General features: G+C 42.3%; 2 protein-coding genes across 2 annotated transcripts in view; one reads left to right on the forward strand and one right to left on the reverse strand.

Annotated features, from left to right (window-relative positions):
* 2mit (leucine-rich repeat-containing protein 2mit) overlaps positions 1-9,582 on the reverse strand; it is a 32,988-nt gene extending 23,406 nt beyond the window's left edge. Inside the window, exons 1-2 of the mRNA XM_089264308.1 lie at positions 9,325-9,582; positions 8,381-8,911 (exon numbers count right to left, since the gene is read on the reverse strand). The gene's annotated coding sequence lies outside the window, so the exon portion shown is untranslated. The remainder of the gene's footprint in view (positions 1-8,380; positions 8,912-9,324) is intronic.
* Positions 1-19,934, forward strand: part of timeout (circadian regulator timeout) — an 87,996-nt gene extending 68,062 nt beyond the window's left edge. Inside the window, exons 12-18 of the mRNA XM_018113367.3 lie at positions 13,530-13,616; positions 13,722-13,770; positions 14,315-14,456; positions 16,591-16,796; positions 17,121-17,209; positions 17,969-18,172; positions 18,231-19,934. Of these exons, the coding sequence (XP_017968856.1) occupies positions 13,530-13,616; positions 13,722-13,770; positions 14,315-14,456; positions 16,591-16,796; positions 17,121-17,209; positions 17,969-18,172; positions 18,231-19,846 (2,393 nt within the window). The 3' untranslated portion in view covers positions 19,847-19,934. The remainder of the gene's footprint in view (positions 1-13,529; positions 13,617-13,721; positions 13,771-14,314; positions 14,457-16,590; positions 16,797-17,120; positions 17,210-17,968; positions 18,173-18,230) is intronic.
* Positions 19,935-21,428: the final 1,494 nt, after the last annotated feature.

The raw sequence follows: 21,428 nt of genomic DNA on the forward strand, positions 1-21,428 counted from the left end.
GTGCCGCTCGCCCACACAGCTGCCGCAGAGCACCCACGCCCCTCACTCTTGCTTTTCCACTCCGTATTTTCTCTTGGTTTTTCCTTATTTTTTGTGCTCGGCTTTCATTATAAGCCATAACCGTTTGGCCGTGAGGCGCAAAGTGTCGAAAGTGCAGGCAGCCGTGCGCCATTCTGTGTGGGCGTGGCATATAACTTTTTACCCCACACCGTCGCCCACTGCTAGACGTAGCGTTAAGCAATTTAAGCGAGGATCGCACGAAAAATAAAGCAAACATGTTGAATATTTCGAGCCGCAAATGGTGATGTATTAAATTCGCTTTGGCTTGCCGACGTTTTTTTTTTCTTTTTTGGCATTTAATTTCGATGCATAAATAATAAGTGAGTGGGCTCTCGAACAGCTGCCGGTTATGATGTGGCAAAGTGCAAAACAGTGGCCAGCAGCGCCCTTTCGACCTGCATAAATAAGCACAGAAAAGGATGTGAAAGCGAAAACTGCTGACAAAACTTATAAATCCCAGATATCCTGACCTTAATGCTACGTTGAATACCAAATGATGATGCCACTGGTACCGTTACCTTAGTTAAGTGCGTATGTGTAGCGTGTATGTGTGTGCGTGTGTGTGTGTGGAGCACTGAAAGTCAAGTCGAGAACATAAACATAAACAGCATCAAAAGGCAGCTGCAAGTAGGAAAAAATCACAAGAAAAAGAGAGAAGAAAAAATCGATGTCAAAGTGCTGGCTGGAAACTAACACTCAGCACACACACACACACACACACACACACACACGCCCACTCACACATGCACACCTTGGTGTCTCATAGGTGCCCTGTAAGTGTCGCCTTCATGATGGCAGGTTAACTATGCGTATACGCAACGCAACGCTGAGTGCCAACTAAATATTTTCAAGGCTAACTACACAGGCAAACAAATAGTCGTATATCTAGAGGTTTCTATGTGTGTATGGGTGTGCGTGTGTGTGTGTGTATGCGTGTGTATATGCAACCAAAAACTTTGTTTAGTGCCATGCGTCGCTGGAGCTCTTATTGTTTGCCACTTTCAAGGATATTGGCATTTGGTTAGCTATATATAAATATATGTATATACATATATATATATATATATATATATATATATATATATATATATATTTCCTTTTTTTGTTTTTGCATTTTGTCTTTTGCAATTGAACCTTGAAATGGGATACGTCAGAGACGCCCACGCAGCGACCCGCATAGCCTCAGACTCAGACTCAGCATCAGCTCCAACTCTGCCCTGTGCTCCCTCGCCTTGCTTTGCATATTTTCACTATTTCTCTCCGGAGGGGTCGCTCCACCGAGCTACGTGACTTTACGTTTAGGTTGCGACAGCAACAGCAGCAGCCACAGCCACAGAGAGAACCGCAACGTTCCAGGCTATATAAATAAATTATCAATTTATGTTTTATGATAGAGACTGTTGGCCAAAAACAGTTCAGCTCGTGGCTGCTCCAGTGAAGACTCTTGACCGCACAGCGAAATCGCATAGTTTCCCATTTAAATTGATATTTTATTTTATTTTTTTTTCGCTGGCTGCCAAAAGTTTCCGTCTCGAATTTCACTTTAAACTAAATTTTCCACTGGATTTTCATATGATATTTGATTTTGCTATTCGACTATGCATGTATTTAAATGTTCTGCTCTGGGGCGATAGTAGCAGGAAAATGATAAATTTTATTTTATTTTATTTTTGTGTAGTGTTTTCTTATTCATGTTTAGATTAAATATCAAATTGAACTCCACAGTATTTTTAATTGAGTAAAGAAATGATGTACGCAAAATTATGTTTGTCAAAAGTAATGCAATATTCTGAAGGCATATTATTTACCCAAGGTGAAAATCAATTAATTTTTGCACTTTTGTTTTCATTCAGTTTCAATTAATCTCGAGGCTTTCATAATACATACATAATATTATTAGAGAATATGAAAAAGAGAAATATCTATGACGGTTCGCTGTTTGTTTCAGGATTATATTAAAAATATATTAATATTCTATTAAACATATGCAAATAAAATATATATATTTTATAGTGTATTTGATTTATATATTTTGAATAGAGTATAAATAAATTTAAATTATATTTTTTAAACTTTTAATAAATATAAAAAACGTTTTTTTTTTTCAAATTAGAAAAAGTGAAAGTATATAAAAAAGTGTATTAAAAAAATATGAAAAATTTATAAGAATATTCTGTGATATTATATGATATAAAGGTAAATCTAGCAAATGTGCTTTTAAACTATTCAAATGCAAAATACCAAAATATTTAATCGATGCTGTATTTAATTGCTTAGGATTTTCTTTCTTGCGCTAACTGTGGGTGATTCACATTAAAATACACAATAAATTGCATATAATTATAAACTTGAATTGCTTCAAATTTCTATTTGAAATGAGCATAATGCACGCTAGTCTCTAATGCGGTTTTGTCAATTGTGCAATTGCTGCATTGCAGTTGATTCTTCTGCACAATTAAATGGAATATAAAGCGCGCAAACACACACATACACACAAGAATCGTATATATATATGTGTGTGTGTATTGTCTGCTTTGTCGCTAGCGCCGCACAAGCGCTCGTAGCGCGGCTGTTTCTACATTTTTATGACATTTCCGATGAATACAAAATGCTTAATTAAATGTCGTGTTGCATGTTCTGCTTGCTGTTGTTGTTGTTGTTGTTGTCGTTGTCGCTGTCTGCTTTGCAGCACAAATTGCCGGGCTAGGCTAACGGTGGCAAGAACTTGCCTTTGCTCCAGCCACAACAACAGCAGGAGCAGCAGCAGGAGCAGGAGCAGCAGCAGGAGGAGCAGCCGCCCCTTCAGTTGGCGGCATGTGATGACACGCATAATTTATTCAATTTTCGTTTTCAAGTGTGTGTATGCGAGTGTGTGTGTGCGTGTGTGAGCTTTAGCTTGTGTTGGCTTCGGTTTCCTGCTGCTGCGGCTGATGCTGCTGCTGTTACTTCTTGCTGCTTCTCTGAGTTCAGGTTTTTTTCTCGCAGCTCTAATGCTTAAATTACACATTCAAATACACGCTGGCACGCGCACACACGCACAAACGCACGCACACACACGCACACACATTCGTCGCAGTCATGTGCGACATTTTTGCTGGGGTTGGGCTAGCTTTTTGCCTACGTTTTGTTTCCCACTTGCGCAAATAACGATCCCCAGACACATTCTATGCCATTTGTGTTGCTGTTGTTATTGTTGTTGTTGCTGCTGCTGCTTTGTTGTTGCGTATTTACTGCAAAGATTATTTGCAATGCCTCGTTGTGCCCCATTGTGCCGTATCTCCGTCTGTCTGTCTGTGTGCGTGTCTGTCTCTGTGTCTCTCTGTGGCATGGCAGCTCCATAGTGCGCGGTCGCTTTGTCTACAACAAATCACTTTGTTGGCGCAACACTTTAATGTCAGGGATTAGGCATTAACGTGAGATTTGCCAGCGTGCGTCCTGCTTGCTTTTATGGCAAGCCATTTGCATTATACCTAAGCAAGGCAAGGGCGAGCGCATAGAGAGAGAGAGAGAGGCAGAGGCTGTGGGTGAGTGAGACAGACAATTATTTGGCTAACCATTCTTAGTGTTTTGTTCGGTCTTCCTATGGCACTTCAGTTGGCATTGGTAATTGTGCTATATTTTTAAAATACACTGTGAGAAATGTGCAAGCTTTCAGCTCTTAATTCTGGCAAAAAGTTTTGGCAGAGTCTTAAATTAATCTAAGGGCTAAGTACTCTCTCGATTTACTACTCTCTCTATCTCTCCCTCTTTTACTAAATTTATCTAAGAGTTAAGTACAAGCATATTCTCTCCATCTCTCTCCCTCTTTTATTTAATTTATCTGAGATATAAAAACTAGTATACTCCCTCCATATCTGTTCCTCTTTCATTTAACTCAGAAGTCTTGTTTGTTTTCTTAGCTCAAATCTAAGAAAAGTTCCTAAAAATTCGAATTTAGGCTTAACTCATTCATTGAAAAACTACACAAAGAACATCCAAAGTAAATATTTTCACTCCAAACAAAAGCCATAAACTATTTCTCTCAGTGAACTCTTATGAATAACGACGTTTGCAAATAGAGCCACAATTTGCTGCATGTTTTTCCTGCATGCCGAATGCATTTCCCTTTAAGTAGATTTACATTTTCTGTTGAGTGAAAGTATACGAAAAAAACAAAAGCAAATTTCGTATCAAAAGGGATATGAGCATGAAAAATAAAATATTTGCCGCTGCTAAATACATTGCAAATAAAGTAGATTTTGTTTTGTTTTACAGTTATTGCAAAAACTTGAACGCAATTTCGGTTATGAATTGTGGGCCTTTGGCGCTTGATGTTCGCCTCAAAAATCTATCGCCTGTTTTTCTGCTGGCTGTGCATATTTCATGGCGAAACAAAAACAGAATAAAGAAAATGAAACACATTTTCATTTTGGTATTTGAGCTTTGCGATTCGGCAAACTGGAGATCAAAATCTGTGTTTTATTTGCGCGTCCCCCCCCCTCCCCCCCTCTTTCTCTCACTCTCTCTGCCTTTTCGCTATTTGTGTTGCAAAAATGTTGGCATGGAGGGTGAGTGGGAGGCGTGCGCCGCCCATGAACTGCAAATTGCGTACGCAAATTGTCTGCTTAAACGGCCTATTCGCGACGTCAGCTCGACGTCTGTGTCTATTTCGCGCCTGTAAATCGTAAATCAGCGCAGATTATTGTTGTTGCTCCTCTTGCGAGTCGCCCATTTGCATTTGTATCTTGAACGCGTTTTTCAATTTGAGGCAGCTTAAAGCGTCTTGCAGTTGGGCGCTGCTTCTTCATAAATATGCAAATTGTGCCACGCACCCGCTCTGTATGTGGGTGGTTAGCTGCGGTTGCCGGTTGTCGGTTGCCGGTTAGTGGCTCCACCCCACCCGCTGGCTTCCCCTGAGCTTTGAGCTTACCTTGCCATGCCGCACACAGGGGCAGGGGGAAGTGTATAAAAATATTTGATTATATGCTACCTTACGACGGGCTGTACATTTGCTCAACTAGCTGCCTGCCCAGGTCGCCCACGCCGCCCACATCGCCCACATCGCCCACTCTGCTCCAAGTGGGTAAGAGCTAACGATTTTGATTGGTATGTACATATAACTCGATGCTCACGGATTGCAGGAGTTGTAGCAGGGTGCGGGAGTCGCAGCCCTCTGCTCTAACCGTAAACAATGTAGCTGAAGTGGGGACTGTTGCTTGGCTTTGTGTTTGTCTCAGGCGTTGGGGCAATCGGGGCAACTGGGGAGGCTTGTGTGCGTGCGCTGCCGTATTACTCATACGCCATGTTGCGGCCGCTTTGGCTGCTCTTTAAGAGGCACTTGGCCAACGCCCGGGCATGTTTAATTGAGTTCATGTGGAAGACAGCCGTTATAGGGCAACGGCGGGGGCTGGGCGGGTGGCTGGGCATGTGCGTGTAAGTGTGCGTTATCTGCCCATCTAGCGGCACTTTTGCCGCCATCTAATTAGACATTGTGACTACCTTAATTGGCTCAAACGCTTGGACTTTATAACTTTTCGCCTCTGCCCACACAGACAATGCCAAATGAATATTGCTTTATCTGCCATCAAATATCTCTCCCTCCCTCTCACTCTCACTCTCTTCCTTTTTCTGCCTCACTCATTCTGCTTGTTGTCTGCTCTGCTGTCATACATAAATAATATGCCCAGAGGATATTCATCGTTTCATTTCATTTGATTTTCATATTTTCATATTTGTGCTTTTTATCACAAAGCAGCTTTGCATTCTTCATTTGTTTGTGCTGTTTGTGTGCACATGAATTTTATATCGAAGCGCACAAACAATTCCAAAATCAATAAAATTAAATTGAAAATCATAAACTGAACGGCAGCCAGGCTGAGTCGCAGCAGCAACAACAACAACAATAACAACTACGAAACTAATTCGCTTCGTTTGTTTCTCTGCTGCAGCAGCTGCACAAAAAGTTTTTGTATTTTCTTTTTTTTTTCAAAAGATTTTTGCTGTACCCCAACTATGTAGACTGTATCTATGGTTCCGTCAGAGCCAAATCCAACTGGAATTTAATTTTCAGTTTGTTTTCATTGCATGGTGACTTTTAAGTACTCTACTTTGTGCAGAGAAATTTAGGCAGATAATGAAGTTAGATTTTTCTCTGATTTGAAAATATATTTGTGATGAATTATTGTCTTGAATAATAATATTTGCCAAATATTATCGATTGGCTAGATTATAGATAGTACATCTATAGATGCAATTAATAATATCCTATGGAACTAGCAATAAGTTATTGTTGTGTAAATTACTACTATATACTATCGATTAGTTATCAATATAAGTTATCTAATATCTATTGATTAAAGGATAATGAATGGTTGGGTATCGATAGGTTCGATATCTTTTGCTTTTTAGCTTCTATTGAATATATGAATATATTGGGATACAATTTCATCTTGCTTTTTATCAACTTTAAGCGAAGAAATTATCAAATTTAAGCTATCGATTTTTATCGATTATTACCTAAAATAGCTACAGCAACTATCCGATTTACTTTGAGTTCTTATCTAATAAACCTAGTGACTTTGGCCCACTCCTAAACATGGCCTAGAAAACAATATTGCATTAGCATTGACTTTGTCTTAACTCCATTTACAGAGCTGCCCAATCCGATTGTTGGAGTTGGCAAATGGGCTTAAAAGGTCTCGCTCTGCATAAATGTTTTGTTTCAATTGGGCTGCCGCCTGGAATCGAGTTGGCTTCACATTTGTGACTTGACCCTCGTAATTCCCAATTGAAACTTGCGAATTTTATAATTCAATTATCGACAAGCAAAACTTTTCACTGCCTACAAATGCGGACAAAATGTTTGTTTTAGTTTTCTCTTCTAGCCGTGCAGCTGTCTGTCTTTGTCTCACCTCCTCTCTCTCTCTCTCTCTCTCTCTCTCTCTCTCTCTCGCTCGCTGTGTGTGTGGCATTTATAGTTGCTTAATTAATCAAATTGCGCATTTGATTGCCTGTGGCCTTTTGATTTCTCTAAATAAACTCGTTCATTGCACTTCATATCTTTGGACTCAAATTGAATAATATTATTATTTGGAATGGCGTTGATTAAATAAAATAATAATAGTTTCCATTTGACGTGTTTTACTGCTTTCTATTCAAGTGAAATAAGCTGAAATTTTGTGATAGATTTTTGGTTTGTAATTTTCGCTTTTATATCTAAAGAGCTTTTGGGATTGATAAATATGGAGGCTGGCATGATTAAGGCTAGCATTGAGATTGTGCTGAGCTCTGATATTATCTTGTCTTTGTCTTCCTTATTCCAATTGCTCTGTATTTTGTTAGTCTGTGTTATACCTTCTATCGTTTGTCTTCTTTATTTTTTATTCTGACGTTTATCTTCTCTTCTCCATCTTCTATTTCCTATTTTCTAAGTCCTATCTACCATTTTCCATTTTCCATTTTCTATTCCTTTTATCTTATATATCTCATACCTTCCTTTCTGTTCTATCTTGCATCTTCTATCATCTGGCCTTTTATATATACCCTTTCATATAGTCTAATTTCGATTTCCCTTCGACCTTCTATAATCTAGTTTCTTCATTTTTCTAGTTTCGCTCTTCTGCCTCCTTCCTTCTATTTAGTACCTCCAATATTCAATTTTCTATCTCTCTCTATTCTCTCTTTCATCTTCCCACATCTCTTCTTTTTTTTTTTTTGTTTTTGTTTCTTTAACTTCTCACATATATTTTCCATCTTCTATATTTCTCTAACTGATTTCATAACTTTTCTAATAAAACATGCATTCCTTGCTCTGCTCAAAGTATTTTTATATTTTATGTACATAAAAGTCAGGTGGAAAAGCAAAGACAAATATGAAAATATAATTTTAAATAAAAAATCACTTGAGAACTTTTCTAATTTACGCATAAACTTTTGCTGCGCTGCTGTTTTAATTATGTTTTCCCTTTTATTTTATTTTATTTATTTTTTTTTCGTTTGACATTTGTTTTCAATTCTTGCTGAAAATAATTTGGTTGAACAATGCAAACGGACAAGAAAAAAACGAAAATTATGTTGCAATTAAGATATACAAAAAGTGAAACAAAAACAGCGACAGGATGTATAACAGGAGCAGGAGCTGGAGCAGGAGCAGCAGCTCCAAAATGTGCATGAATTAGCGAGATTTACATGAAAATTTCATAAATATGTAAGCGACGTGGACAGGCCCCAAGCGAGGGCGGCTGAAGTGCGTGTGGGTGTGTCTGTGTGTGCGTGTGTGTGTGTGTGTGTGTGTCTGTCTGTGTCACGAATTCAAGGTACGCGTAATCAAAGCAAAAATTACCTAATTAACATAATCCGCAGTGGCCAAATGAGGCGATGTTTGGGCTGCTTCTTCTAGCTGCTGCTGCTGCTGCTGCTGCTGGTACAGCCGAAGGGGGCGTGGCCAGTGTCAGAAGCTGTGTTTGTCGTCTGGTCGCTGTGGCCGTTGATTAGCGTTTTCCTTTGGGGCCAGCACAGCGACGTCCCTCGCCTCTAAGCGGCTTTGCACTCGCCGCTGCCAAATCCTCGGTGATAAGTTGTCCTGCTGTCCAGCAGGAAGCTTGAGGCTTGAAGAGCTGAGGCTGGGACTGAGACTGTCCACGGGGCAACAGACACTGATTAATATACAGACGTTTAAATTTCGTTTTGCGCTTTACGCTTTTGTTTTGCTTTTCGGTTTGTTTTGGTTTGCTTCAGCGTTGCTTTTTGTTTGTTTTCTTTGGATTTGAATTTATTTTGCTCTCCGGTTTGTTTTCACAGTTGAAGCACTACAGTTTGATGCAGCTTGCATTTAAATTGAATGTTCATAAATTACGGTTTGCAGCTATCTAAACTAGAGAGATTTTAATAAAGGAGTTTAAATAAAATTTAATAAAAATAAACTTATTTAAACTAAATAGAAATTTAGCTAAGAAACTCTTACAGCAGAGCTGTAACTTAATATATTTATGCTGTTGTGTCTCTGTGGCATGCAGGGAAAAACTTGTGAGCAGCTAAAAGAGGAGAAATAAAACTAGCAGCGCACAGAAGTATGCTATATAAATTTATGAATGACTAAACGAAAACATCGCCAGCTGAGTCCTTCAGCTGCTGCTGGCGCACATCCTGTGCGGGCCATAACAACGAAAGTCACACAGCTTCCTTGACGCCCTGATGTCTGCCAAAAAGTTTGACGTCTGCAGCTGCCTGCCACACGCAACAACAAGCTCGAGCATCATAACAAAGCACACACACAGTCACACAGACACTCACACACACGCACTTAACATGTGGCCAGCATTTGCTCTGAGTTATATATTTACTTTTTTTTTTTTTGTTTTTTTAATTATATTCTTTGTTGTTGTTTGTTTTTTTTTTTTTTTTTTTTTTTGGGCACTCGTAATTGGCTTTAGGCCATTTAAGCGCTGAGCCTCACTTTTGTTAGTCACTTTTTGGAACTGTTCGCAGGCACTGCACGCGTGTCCTTTCCGCTCACGGATACAGCACTAGACTGAGCTTAGCATGCGGCCAGCGCTGGCTTTTAAGCTGGCACGACTCCTGCGAGTCGCTAGTTCGAATTTCGAATATGTTTGAGCGCCTGCGCGCACAGAGAGAGACGAGAGTGAGAGAGAGCGAGCTCTGGGTTGTCTTTCCTAATAGAGCTCCCACTCACGCTCCCTCTCTATCTCACTCTCTCTCTCTCTTTCTCTGTGAGCGCGTGTCTCCTTGGCGCTTTTCTCTGGCTTGTTTTGTTATTATTATTTTCGCTTATCGCTGCTGTCGCCGTTGTCATCACCTGTTTGCATTTGGGTAGTCCTTGAAGTCGACTGTTTGCAGTCGCACGCATGTGGTGCGCCAGGATTATGTCCTGTCCACGCAAACACAAACAAACACAAGCACACAAACACACACACACACAGAAGCAGTTGCTTAAGTAGCAGCTTTGCGTAGACAATCGGGACAGCTTAGGCCACATCAGCAGAGCACCTGGCCGACTGCCTCATTGACTTTGGCTGTTGTCGCCTGCTGGCCTCTGGCAGACAAACCACATTATGTAATAATGTTTCACTTGTGCCTCGCATTTGCTTGGCATGCCCGGCCAGGGGGCGTGGGTGGGGCTCGCCTGGTCAGTCTCAATGCTGCGTGTTAAACTTCAAATTAATTGCTGCCGAAAAATAGTCCTTATCAATGGTGTGAGTGGACAACTCTGTCTGCTGCAGACCACAAACCCAACAAGCAGCACGTTTGCCACAGCCAGCAGCAGGAGTGGCAGCAACAACTGCAGTAACTGCAGCACATACACTCGCAGAAAGAGTTGAACAGAGAGAGCCTTTTTATTGTTAGAATTAGCTTAGTTATTTTTTTGAAGTTGGACTTTTGTATACCCTATAAAGCACTAATATACAAAATAGGTTCAATTTTTTTGTCCTATCTAAAAATCATATAATTTTTTTTATTACAAAAATTTTCTGCTACGTTTAGTAAAAAAATAAAAATAAATAAGTAAAATAAAAAAATATTAATCATTTAATTTTTATAATTTCCTATCTAAAAATCATATTATTGTTTTGATTGAAAATTCGTATATTTTATTAAAAAAGTTTTCTGCTACGTTTAGTAAAAAAAAATTTTTTTTAAATAAATTAAAATAATCATTGAATTTCTATTATTTAATATTCATCACATGAGCTAGCTGTATTTCGCATTACTTCAGTTTTCTCTCTGTGCACAAGAGTTAGACAAGGTCAGGTAGGTTCGAGTGGGTGTGTGTGCGTGTGTGTGTGTGCATAAAAGTCATTAAGTGTGGCCAGCAAGTGCAGGGCGCATACAAAAGCTAAGCAATAACAACAATAGCAAGCAACGTGAACAACAACATCAAAATTGACGCCGTAACGAGGTTCATGTTTAATGGCCTTGTTGTTCGCCTGGTCTCTGGTCCCTGGTTCCCGGTTCCCGGCTCCTGCTGCCTGCCGCCTGCTGGTGACTGGTAACTGGTAACTGGTGACCGGCGACTGGTGACTGGTGCCTGGTGCCGGGTTTGCTGTTTTGCCGGTTCAGCAACAAAGGCAAAGGCAGCACCGAAAAGGACATGCACTAATATCGTTTCAGTGCCGTTTGTCCTTAGGTCCTGGCGTCCTTTAGGCATGCACGTTGTCACCGTATCTCGCTGTCGCTGTCGCAGCTTGAACCTGACACAGAAAATTGTATTTTAATGATGGGGCACAGCGACTGGCACCCAACCCCACACTCTCACTCTCTCTCTCCTCTGTCTCGCTCACTCTGTCTGGCGCTGTGCACATTCAAGATGTTAATAAAGCGACACACGTTGCAGGCTGCGCTCTAGCTGCTGGCTGCTGGCGCACAACGCAACTGCATAATGAAGTTGTAACTTGTACTTGCAACAGAGGGCCATTTTTTGGGGGTTTGTTGCCATTTTATGGCGCTGCTGCTGCTGCTGCTGCTTCTCCTGCTTCAGCTGGCAGCAATGGCAGCCGCACCTGCTGCATACCTGCAGTTGGCATCCGCCTCAGTTGGCATGCAAATTGTTGTATTGCATTGTTGCACTGTTTAGATCTCTGCTCTCTCTCGCTCGCTCCCGCTCTCCCCCTTTTTATTCCTCCCGCTCTCTTATTTCTCTATAGCCCAGCTTGCATCCCTTTGAGCTGCTACTACTCCACTTTATGTGTAGTGCGCTCTTCACAAGCTTTGCATTTTATACCCTATGCCCCAAAGAGAAATAGTGTAGGTATATTGGGTATTGAAGTTATATTCTTTTGTTAGAAATATTAAACCCTAATTGAATTTGGAAAGTCAGACGAGCTTTCTCTGTGATTTGCATGATTTGATTAGTATGAAAGGGAATTTTAGGAACTCTTGGATAAAAAGGAAATATGATTGAATAATGATTATTATTTATAGTTCAAAGAGATCAGAAATTCGATATATATCGTCTGCTGTAGATTATAACTTTCTTTACAAGACTTTTTAAATTAGAGTATAATTTTTTATAAAAACAACAAAAATATATATATATACATATATACATATATTACACACAAACAATATATTATGAATTTTCTAAGTTTGCCTGCAAAATCTTTACCTAAGCACAGAGTATCTCATAGTCTGTCTACAGCAGACGCCGCATTTTTCCTTGTTATCAAGTGTAACTGTGTGCGTGTGGCTGTGTCTGTGTGCGTGTGCGTGCGTGTGTGTGTGTGTGTGCAGTGTATTTGAAGTGCACTTGTTTGTGCATTGCTGCAGTCGTAATTATTGTTAATGGCCATTTGCCAAGCGCTTGTTGTTCTGACTTAAATCAGAACAAATTCATTTGAGGTGGAGCCAAGCCACTCATAAAATGATTCACAACTGAAGTGAGTCATTAACAGGGCGCATCGCCAATCTCTGAGTGGGCCCACAGTCACAATTAGCGCTGCCTGTCTTAACGCTCGATTGAACTAGACCGGAAAAGTATCTGTATCTGTATCTGTATCTGTATCTGTATCTGTATCTGTATCTGTCTCTGTATCTGTATCTGTATCTGTATCTGTATCTGTATCTGTATCTGTATCTGTATCTGTATCTGTATCTGTATCTGTATCTGTATCTGTATCTGTATCTGTATCTGTATCTGTATCTGTATCTGTATCTGTATCTGTATCTGTATCTGTATCTGTATCTGTATCTGTATCTGTATCTGTATCTGTATCTGTATCTGTATCTGTATCTGTATCTGTATCTGTATCTGTATCTGTATCTGTATCTGTATCTGTATCTGTATCTGTATCTGTATCTGTATCTGTATCTGTATCTGTATCTGTAATCTGTATCTGTATCTGTAATCTGTATCTGTATCTGTATCTGTATCTGTATCTGTATCTGTATCTGTATCTGTATCTGTATCTGTATCTGTATCTGTATCTGTATCTGTATCTGTATCTGTATCTGTATCTGTATCTGTATCTGTATCTGTATCTGTATCTGTATCTGTATCTGTATCTGTATCTGTATCTGTATCTGTATCTGTATCTGTATCTGTATCTGTATCTGTATCTGTATCTGTATCTGTATCTGTATCTGTATCTGTATCTGTATCTGTATCTGTATCTGTATCTGTATCTGTATCTGTATCTGTATCTGTACTGTATCTGTATCTGTATCTGTATCTGTATCGGTATCTGTATCTGTATCTGTATCTGTATCTGTATCTGTATCTGTATCTGTATCTGTATCTGTATCTGTATCTGTATCTGTATCTGTATCTGTATCTGTATCTGTATCTGTATCTGTATCTGTATCTGTATCTGTATCTGTATCTGTATCTGTATCTGTATCTGTATCTGTATCTGTATCTGTATCTGTATCTGCATTTCATCATCTATCTCATCTCATATTTCTAGGGTATATCGCTCATTGTATATTACACAATAGCTGTATGATTTCATTTAATTAAATTCGGATTTCTTTTGCAGTTGAAGCCGCAGATGAGCCGAACGAGAATGAGAACGAGGACAATGCCAGCGAGGAGGATGTGGAGAACGAGGAGTTTGGCGAGCCAGGCAAGTGTTGAAAAACTGTGTGAATATACGAGAAATGTTTTCGCAACTAATGGCATTTGGGTGTCACATCGACTGCCCCGTTTCTTCTTCCCATTTCTAAAGCAGATAATGGACTTACGGAGAAAACGTTCAAATTTGAGGATTTCGCTCGCAGGTAAATTAGCAATGGCCACAAATGTCTCCCCAATTCCATTCAGTCCCAGCCGCAGGCCAATTTCTATTCCCATTCAGTTTTATTTTTTGTGGCCACATTTTATTGGTGTTATTTGAAAAGTTTCATTGATGGTCGTGCTGAAAATTGTAATTGTAATTTTAATTGAAAGGCAGCAAGCAAGTGGCAACGCACAGCTCGTGGCTACTAATTAAGGATTAGCGTCAGAAATTACTTGTGCCCAAAGTTTTATGGATGCCAAAAACTTGAATGCCGCGCGCACAGCTGCCGGTGGGAGGGGCTGTACTTCTAAATGCCCACAAACAGCAACAACAACAACAATTATATTATTTAATGGCGCTGCGGCTTGTATTTAAATTGTGCCATCATTATTGTTGCTTTTGGAAATGTTTTGGAAAGTTTTCGCTGCGGCTAAGCGCTCAAATCATAATTAGCTTAATTTTGCATAATTTAATTGGTGTCTCATCTCAGCATGGCTTTAATATATTGTTACTCAAATCGATCCCCCCCACACACACACACACAGACTGCTGCATCCGAAGATCGTGCGTGCCTGCACTATCGTCCTGACGGACTGGGCCCAGATACCGACGCGTGCGCTGAAGGCGGCTGTCACCATATTGCATCGCATCGCATACGGATGCTCCTGTCCGGGCATGCTCTACCAGGTGAGTGAACCAACTGTTTAAGGACTGCCGCCTGCTGTCTGCCTGCCTGCCGACTGCCGACTGCTGCCTGCTGCTTTTAATTCAGTTTTTGCGCCGAGACGCAGCTCTTGGCACATAAATCAAAGTCAAATGCAAAAAAGCCGCGCTGCGGCTCAGCAGCCATGACTCGGGCTACCGGGACTCTCCAGACTCCACGCTCTGTAGTCTCTAGTCTCGCGTTGTCCGTTGCCAGTCTAACTCGAAGGCGCCCGGTTTTTATTTTCGTCATCTGCTCCGCTCAGTGGCTTCGTTTTTATGGTAATTTGTACAAATTAAGCGAACCTTTTTTCTATTTGTGGCAACCACAAACGATATTTACTGCGCCTTCTTTGTATTTTTCAACGAGTTGCCACAACAGTCGGTGCCCCGCCCACTTTGGGTGCTTGTTTGTCCCATTTCGAAGCCCTTCTGCTGTCAGCTGGAATTTGAACTTTTTAAGCCCTTTACGCGCTGCCTTGAGCCCCTCAGCATTGCTTGGGTTTTACTTTTCAGCCACTGCCGCGTGTCGCCGTAGTGGGAGTAAGCGGCTGAGCGGCACGGAAATTAAGCATTTAAATATGCCTGTTTGTGTTGCCAACACAAGTTAGGGTATGCGGGGTATTTAGCCTGCAGATGTCGTACGAGCTGATAATGAGAAAAGGTAAGGGCTTCACGAAAATATATTCCAAAATATATTTTAGAATCGGTTCTTATGTAGACAAATATAGATGTTAAACAGTTAAGGTATATATTATATATGAGATATAAGATAATTTGGTGTCATGTTCTTATAGAGCACCTTTCATTAGGTACTACTATACTATATATGTACAGTCGAGCTTCGATAATCGAGAAACGCGATAAATCGAACACAAATCTATATCTATAAGAAATCAATTCTTAATAATTCGACAGCTCTCTCAATCAGGTTAGCTCGATATAAATTAAATGCCCTTGATATAACTTAATTGATAAATCGTTTTATTTCGATATGAATATATTTCTATCAATACAAAGCGATTTCTCATAACATAGTCAATACCTCTCTATGTAAATGAATTTCTCTTGATATAAATGAATATATCACAATATAAATCGATTCCTGTCGATATAAATCGGTTTCGCTAGACATAAATTGATTCCTCTCTTTCAGGTATCTAACTAAAAGATTTAAAGTTTTTTTTTTTCCTAGAGTATTTTGCTATTCGAATTGCTAAAACAACTTTTTTATTTCTTTTTGTTAGGCACATTACATATATATATTTATATATACTATTTTTTTTTTTGTGTGGCTCTTTTGTGCGCGTTGGCTGCTGCTGCTGCTTTTCACGGCTGGCAATTAAACTTTTCTTTGAGCAGAGTTCATAAATCACATTCAACGCCAGGCGGCGGTCGCGAGCCCTCAGAGGCAACATTATATAACTGGCTGGCTGGCAGCTTAAGCTGTATTTTGTAAGCGATATGCGCCTGATCACCAAAGTAGCCAACAAATGGCGCATTATGTGAACCGAATAGCGTCAGACATATGGGGAATGAGTTGACTTCAGCCTGGCTCTGCATATACCCTCTGCCAGCTTAGCCGGCTCTGCCGTCTATCGTCTGCCGTCTGCCGTCTGCCCTTGGCTGCTGTGAGGGGAGACATGTCCAGTGTCCATCAGATGTCTTGCTAGAGCTGAGGCTGGCTGAGGCAGGACAAAACAAGAGTGGCATCATATGCAAAGTCAAAACCACTAATGGGTCTGCGCAATCATAGGATAAATTAAATTTCAAATACGGCTGGGATGGGCGACTTCCAGCCAGGGCGAGCAACGATACACAATGCGGAGCAGGGCGTGCTTTGGGTTAGGGGTATGCAAGCGTTTATAAACTTTTGCCGACTGCAAATGATATCTTGCTTTGGCAGCAGCCGCAGGCACCGAACCGCAGGCGACAACCGCAGGATAGCAGTCGCCCGCCGTCCACCGACTCCCCGCCACCCCCTGAAGGACACCAGGCCAAAAGCTTTCGACTTGTGGCTAGTGTCTTTGTCGGCACTTTTCATTTAAATATGAAGTGACGTTCGTTGTCGTCTCATCTCTCTCTCTCTCTATCTATCATCTATCTCTCTCTTGAACAGGCCAAGCTGTTTCGGATCTTTCAACAAGTCTTCAGCGTGGAACGTGACGCCCATCAGGAGGAGCTGCGCCGGCTGGGCATCTATGTGGTCCGCAAATTTGTCGAAGTGGCACCAACTAATCCAAAAATCTATGCAGAGTTATTATTTTACAAGACCGTACGGGAGGCCAACGAGCTCGAGACGGGCTATTGTGATGCCTATGAAGCGTGAGTAGTGGTGGACTAGATGGGCGGGCCGAAGGGGCGAAAGGCCAAAGCCGGAGCAAAGGGCCAAAGGGGCACTGGGGACTCTGGCTTGGTGGCACTGTCACATTGGGGTTAAAGGCCCATCAGCACAATGGGCACATGATTGACTGAGTCGTTGGCTGAGGCTGTCTGCGCCTGTCGTTTAGCTGCTGCGACTAGTTTCAGTAGTCAGCCTGGCTGGGAGGGGGCTGGGGACTGGGGGGCTGGCAACCGTTGATAAATGATGCTGGGCGTCCAGTTTGAAGAACTTGTTCTGTAGCCTTCCATTCATTTCGGTCTTTGCAGCGGCACCAAGGGCGCCTGGAGCGAGGAGCAGGAGATGGAGCTGCGCTTCCTATTCGAGGAGAATCAACGGAATCCCGAAACCGATAAGGGTAACTATGACAAATACTCGACTAGGGGCCACAACTGCCCCAGCCTGTAAATTAAAACCCAATTTACGCTAAATGAATGAAAGCAATCAAAACGTTCGTGGCACAAGAGCGGGACACAAAAAGACAGCCAAACAGAACACAAAATTGAATAGTCGCCTGCCTGTTGGCGAAGGATAAATACCCTTGATGATGTGTGAGAGGAACAAAAGATGAAAATTTCTTATACAGAGAGACGAATATGTTGAGATAGCTTAACAAATCAAGACTTAGCAAATTTTATTTAAATATTTCGTTGATGTAGCAAACTTTGACCTAAGCGAAAAGTCTTAGTCAAGATTTCTATAAGAGATAGATAGATAATATGAGAGTATTACTATAAGCTATAGTCCATATCCATATTCTATATATGTATATCTCCTTTGTTATATTCTCTTCACTATGTAGAGAAATAAGAAAAGGTAACTTCTTGACCTATATAAAAATGTATTTGGATTTACAGCAAAACTACTCTTGACATGGATAAAGCCCTATACAATGACAGCTGAATGTCTAGAGATCTAGACATCTATGACTTTGTTAAAATATATAAATACATATGTTTATACAACATTTCATTTCTCATCAGTAAGCCAACAGACCTCAACTAGAGTATATAGATAAAAAAAAGAAATAGAAAACAGAAACCAGTTAACACCACAAAAAAGCAGAGCAACAGCTTTAATCAAGTCGAGTGTGCGTGTGTGCTTTGTGTTCTTTCAGATGTGATTGATTGGATTCTGGACAATTTGGTAGACAAGACACGCACACGACGCGGCGTGCTAAAGAAACTGAAGGAGCTGGGGCTGCTGTTCAAGGCGCCCACAAAGCGATCGACGAAGGCGGCGCTGGGTGGCAAGAACCTGTGGCAGCCGGAGGAGGATGAGGAGCTGAGCGGCCTATACGATCAGCATCGCCTGGAGCCAGGTGCGCCATTTCCTGCCTCCCACTTGCAATTAAAAGTTAACCTTGTCTCTCTACACAGACTGCCTGCAGCGCATTGTGGATGCGTTTGGGGAGCGACGGAACAAGCAGCAGATACTGAAGCGAATGGTGCAGCTGCATCTGATTGCGGACAAGTCGGAGATACTGCCAGCCAAGGCGAGCAAGGGCAAGGGCAAGCGAAAGCAAGCTAAACAGAAGGAGGGCGGCAAAAGTGACGAGGAGTCGGAGCAGGAGGATTACATGGAGGAGCCGACATTTGGCGAGCCACTGCCTAGGTCAAAGGCCAAGTCCAAGTCCAAGCCACGGGCTCGTGTGCGCACGCCCTTGGATGTAGGCACGGTGCGCGCTCTGATCGCCCAGGTGGATGCGGAGGCGCTGGACTGGCTCAGGGAGTGCCTGGAAGATGCCAGCGAGGATGCTGAAGAGGCGGGCGAGGACGACGACGGTGTGCCGCTGCTGCCGCTGCTCGATAGCCAAAAGGCTGCCATGGAGCAGGCAGACTTTCAGAAGGTACTCGTTGCCCTGGGCATGCAGCCGCCCATTGTGGGCATGGAGAACTATTGGCGCATACCCAGCTATCTCAATGCGGCAGATCTGAAGATGCGCGCCAAGATTGTAGCCGGCGAGGAGGTCGAGCCCGACAACGACAGCGAGGAGGAGTCCCAGCCAGCGGGCGACAGCGAGCAGGAGGAGGAGGAGGAGGAGGACTACTTGGATAAGCGCAGCCGAGAGCGCCAGCAGGCGGCGGCTCAGAATATATCAGTTCAGCAACAACAACAGCGCAAGCTGGACAGCCTGACGTTCAACAAAAGCGACGACGAGGCCGAGCAGCGCGAGCCGCCAGCAAGGGCCAAGGGCAAGCGCGCCAAGAAGGGCAAAGCGAAGGCTAAGCTGCAACAAAAGGACTCCTCGGACGAGGAGGAAGTCAATGAAATAGCGCGCAAATTGGCACGCAGAAGGCGACAGCCTGATGTGTCCAGCGAGGAGTCCGATGCAGAGCAGGAGACACAACGGATAGCTCAAACGGTGCGGGAGAAGGAGCAGGAGCAGGAGCAGAAGCTGGAGCTGGCTGGCAAGCCAAACACGGATGATTTATTTGAACAATTGAAAGCTAAACGCGCCACTAAAATCAAATTGAAGGATATGGTTCTCGATGAGGCGAGCGAGCCGGCAACAGATGGGCAGGAGCCGGACGAGCAGGATGATGCACTCGAGTTCAATTCGGAGGGCTTTAGGGCGCGGCTGCTAGAGCTCGAAGAGGAGGAGCAAGGGCAGGAGCAAGAGCAGGAGCAAGAGCAGCCAGCCGAGTCGGAGCATGACAAAGAGAATGCCACATTGCAGGCGAATAACACAATCAAGGCAAACTCCTCTGCCTCCGCCTCCGTGAGTGTCGCCTCGTCGTCCTTGCAGCGCACACGTCGTGCTAATGTAATTGACTCGGATAGCGACAACGATGATGATGCTGGCGCCATGCCTGCTTACAAGACAAACAAACGCCCACGCAGCGACAATGAGCAGGAGGATGGACAACGACGCGATGAGCCCGACACCGACGACGAGGATATCAATTTTCTGGCACGCAAGAAGCCAGCCAGCACCGAGCCGGCCAAGCGACGTCGTCTGGCCATCATCGATGACGACGACGACGACGAATAATGATTTCTAGAATGTAATTAACTTAGAACTCTGATTTTGCTATTGAATAAATGTCACACTGCAGCTTGCATAACGCGCTGCGAATTAATTGAAATTGTTGTTCCCCCTCCTCAATGTGCACTCAATACTCAGCTAACCAGCTGCAGAGATGGCCAATTGAACAGTTACGACTTGATTGGCATATTGCATTCCATACTACATACATATATGGACATTGATTAGAAACGATGAACAATGTGAATGTCAGCAACAAAGGCTAATGAAGGTTACCAAATTAGAGCGGGGGGAGAGGGGAGCGGGAGTGTGAACCAATTGAAAGCTCAGATGCAATAATGGCACAACTGTTACTATGATTATGTAATGAACCTAGAGGATAAATACAAAAGTGTTGCATTAACTTGCTAAACCTTGGCTTTATGATTCGTGATATTGTAGATCGGAGCCCAACGTTGATCTCGGTGAATCGTGAATTCCAGATATATAGATTGGGAAAGTGTGTGCAATAGGCGGAAGAAGGCATGGCATGCCCAAGTAGAGTAGAAACCGGTTGTAACGACGTTCAAGGGACCGTCGGTATACCCGGAAGACGCTACAAGCGTATACGTTTGCTCATATAAGCTTGTCTGAGGATCAGGATTTTCGTCGCAATCATCGTGCGGTCTAGGCGGAGTCGTTATAACCGCACTCTACTGTATTTATAATCTTGATCAGTGCGAGGAGCTATATATGCTTCTATTCACTCGTCTGTCTCTGAGACTCTTCATCTGTTCATCTGTTTGTCCATTCTTCGATGCTTCTGTCTGTCTGTTTCTCCACCCAACCTGATAAAAGAGGGCGTGGCAGACTGCATATGGTATATATATTCTTGATCAGGACTGAGAGCTCTCTGTACTTCTATTTGTCAAGTTGTGTCTTCCATTGTCTGATTGTCCTTCCGTCGATCCATTCATCTATCCAGACGTTTGTTTATTTTCCCTTCCTTTCGTTGAGTCATTCGTCCTTCCTTTCGTCAATGAATTCGTTCGTCCTTCCATTTACTGTTGTAATTCCTATAAATAACACAAACATTTCGTATAATCCTTCCCGTTTGACATTGCTTAAAAATTGAGATTGTTAATGGGCTGAAGACTTTAGCATCCACATTGTAAATACGCGTATATAAATATATATTTCTATAATAACTGATTTCATCACTTATTTATACATTCATGCCAAGAACAGCTCAGTTCAGATGTCAACTCTTTCTGCTTTTTCGAGCTCATTCATTTTTGGGCCTTGCCAATGACAGTGGCAGCAGTGAGTTTTTATGGTGCGAGGTAACACACTTTGTTGGGATGTTTGAGAATGCGGCAGACACAATGACACACACACACACACACCTGTCCAGTGCAGGTGCTGCTGAGCAGGTTACAAAAGTCACTCAACAGCCTGCGGTTCAAGCTGTCTGCCAGTTAAAGGATATGTGACATTTGGCTTCAACTCGTCTCGCTATGCCGCTCACTCTCTTTGTCTCTCTCTCTCTCTCTCTCTTTCTCTATATCTCTCTCTTTGTATCTTTGCCTCTGTCTCTAGCTCTGTAATG

The sequence above is a fragment of the Drosophila navojoa genome, chromosome 2, assembly GCF_054131105.1.
Source record: "Drosophila navojoa isolate 15081-1374.11 chromosome 2, UAZ_NAV_1.0, whole genome shotgun sequence".
NCBI classification, from domain to species: Eukaryota; Metazoa; Arthropoda; class Insecta; order Diptera; family Drosophilidae; genus Drosophila; species Drosophila navojoa.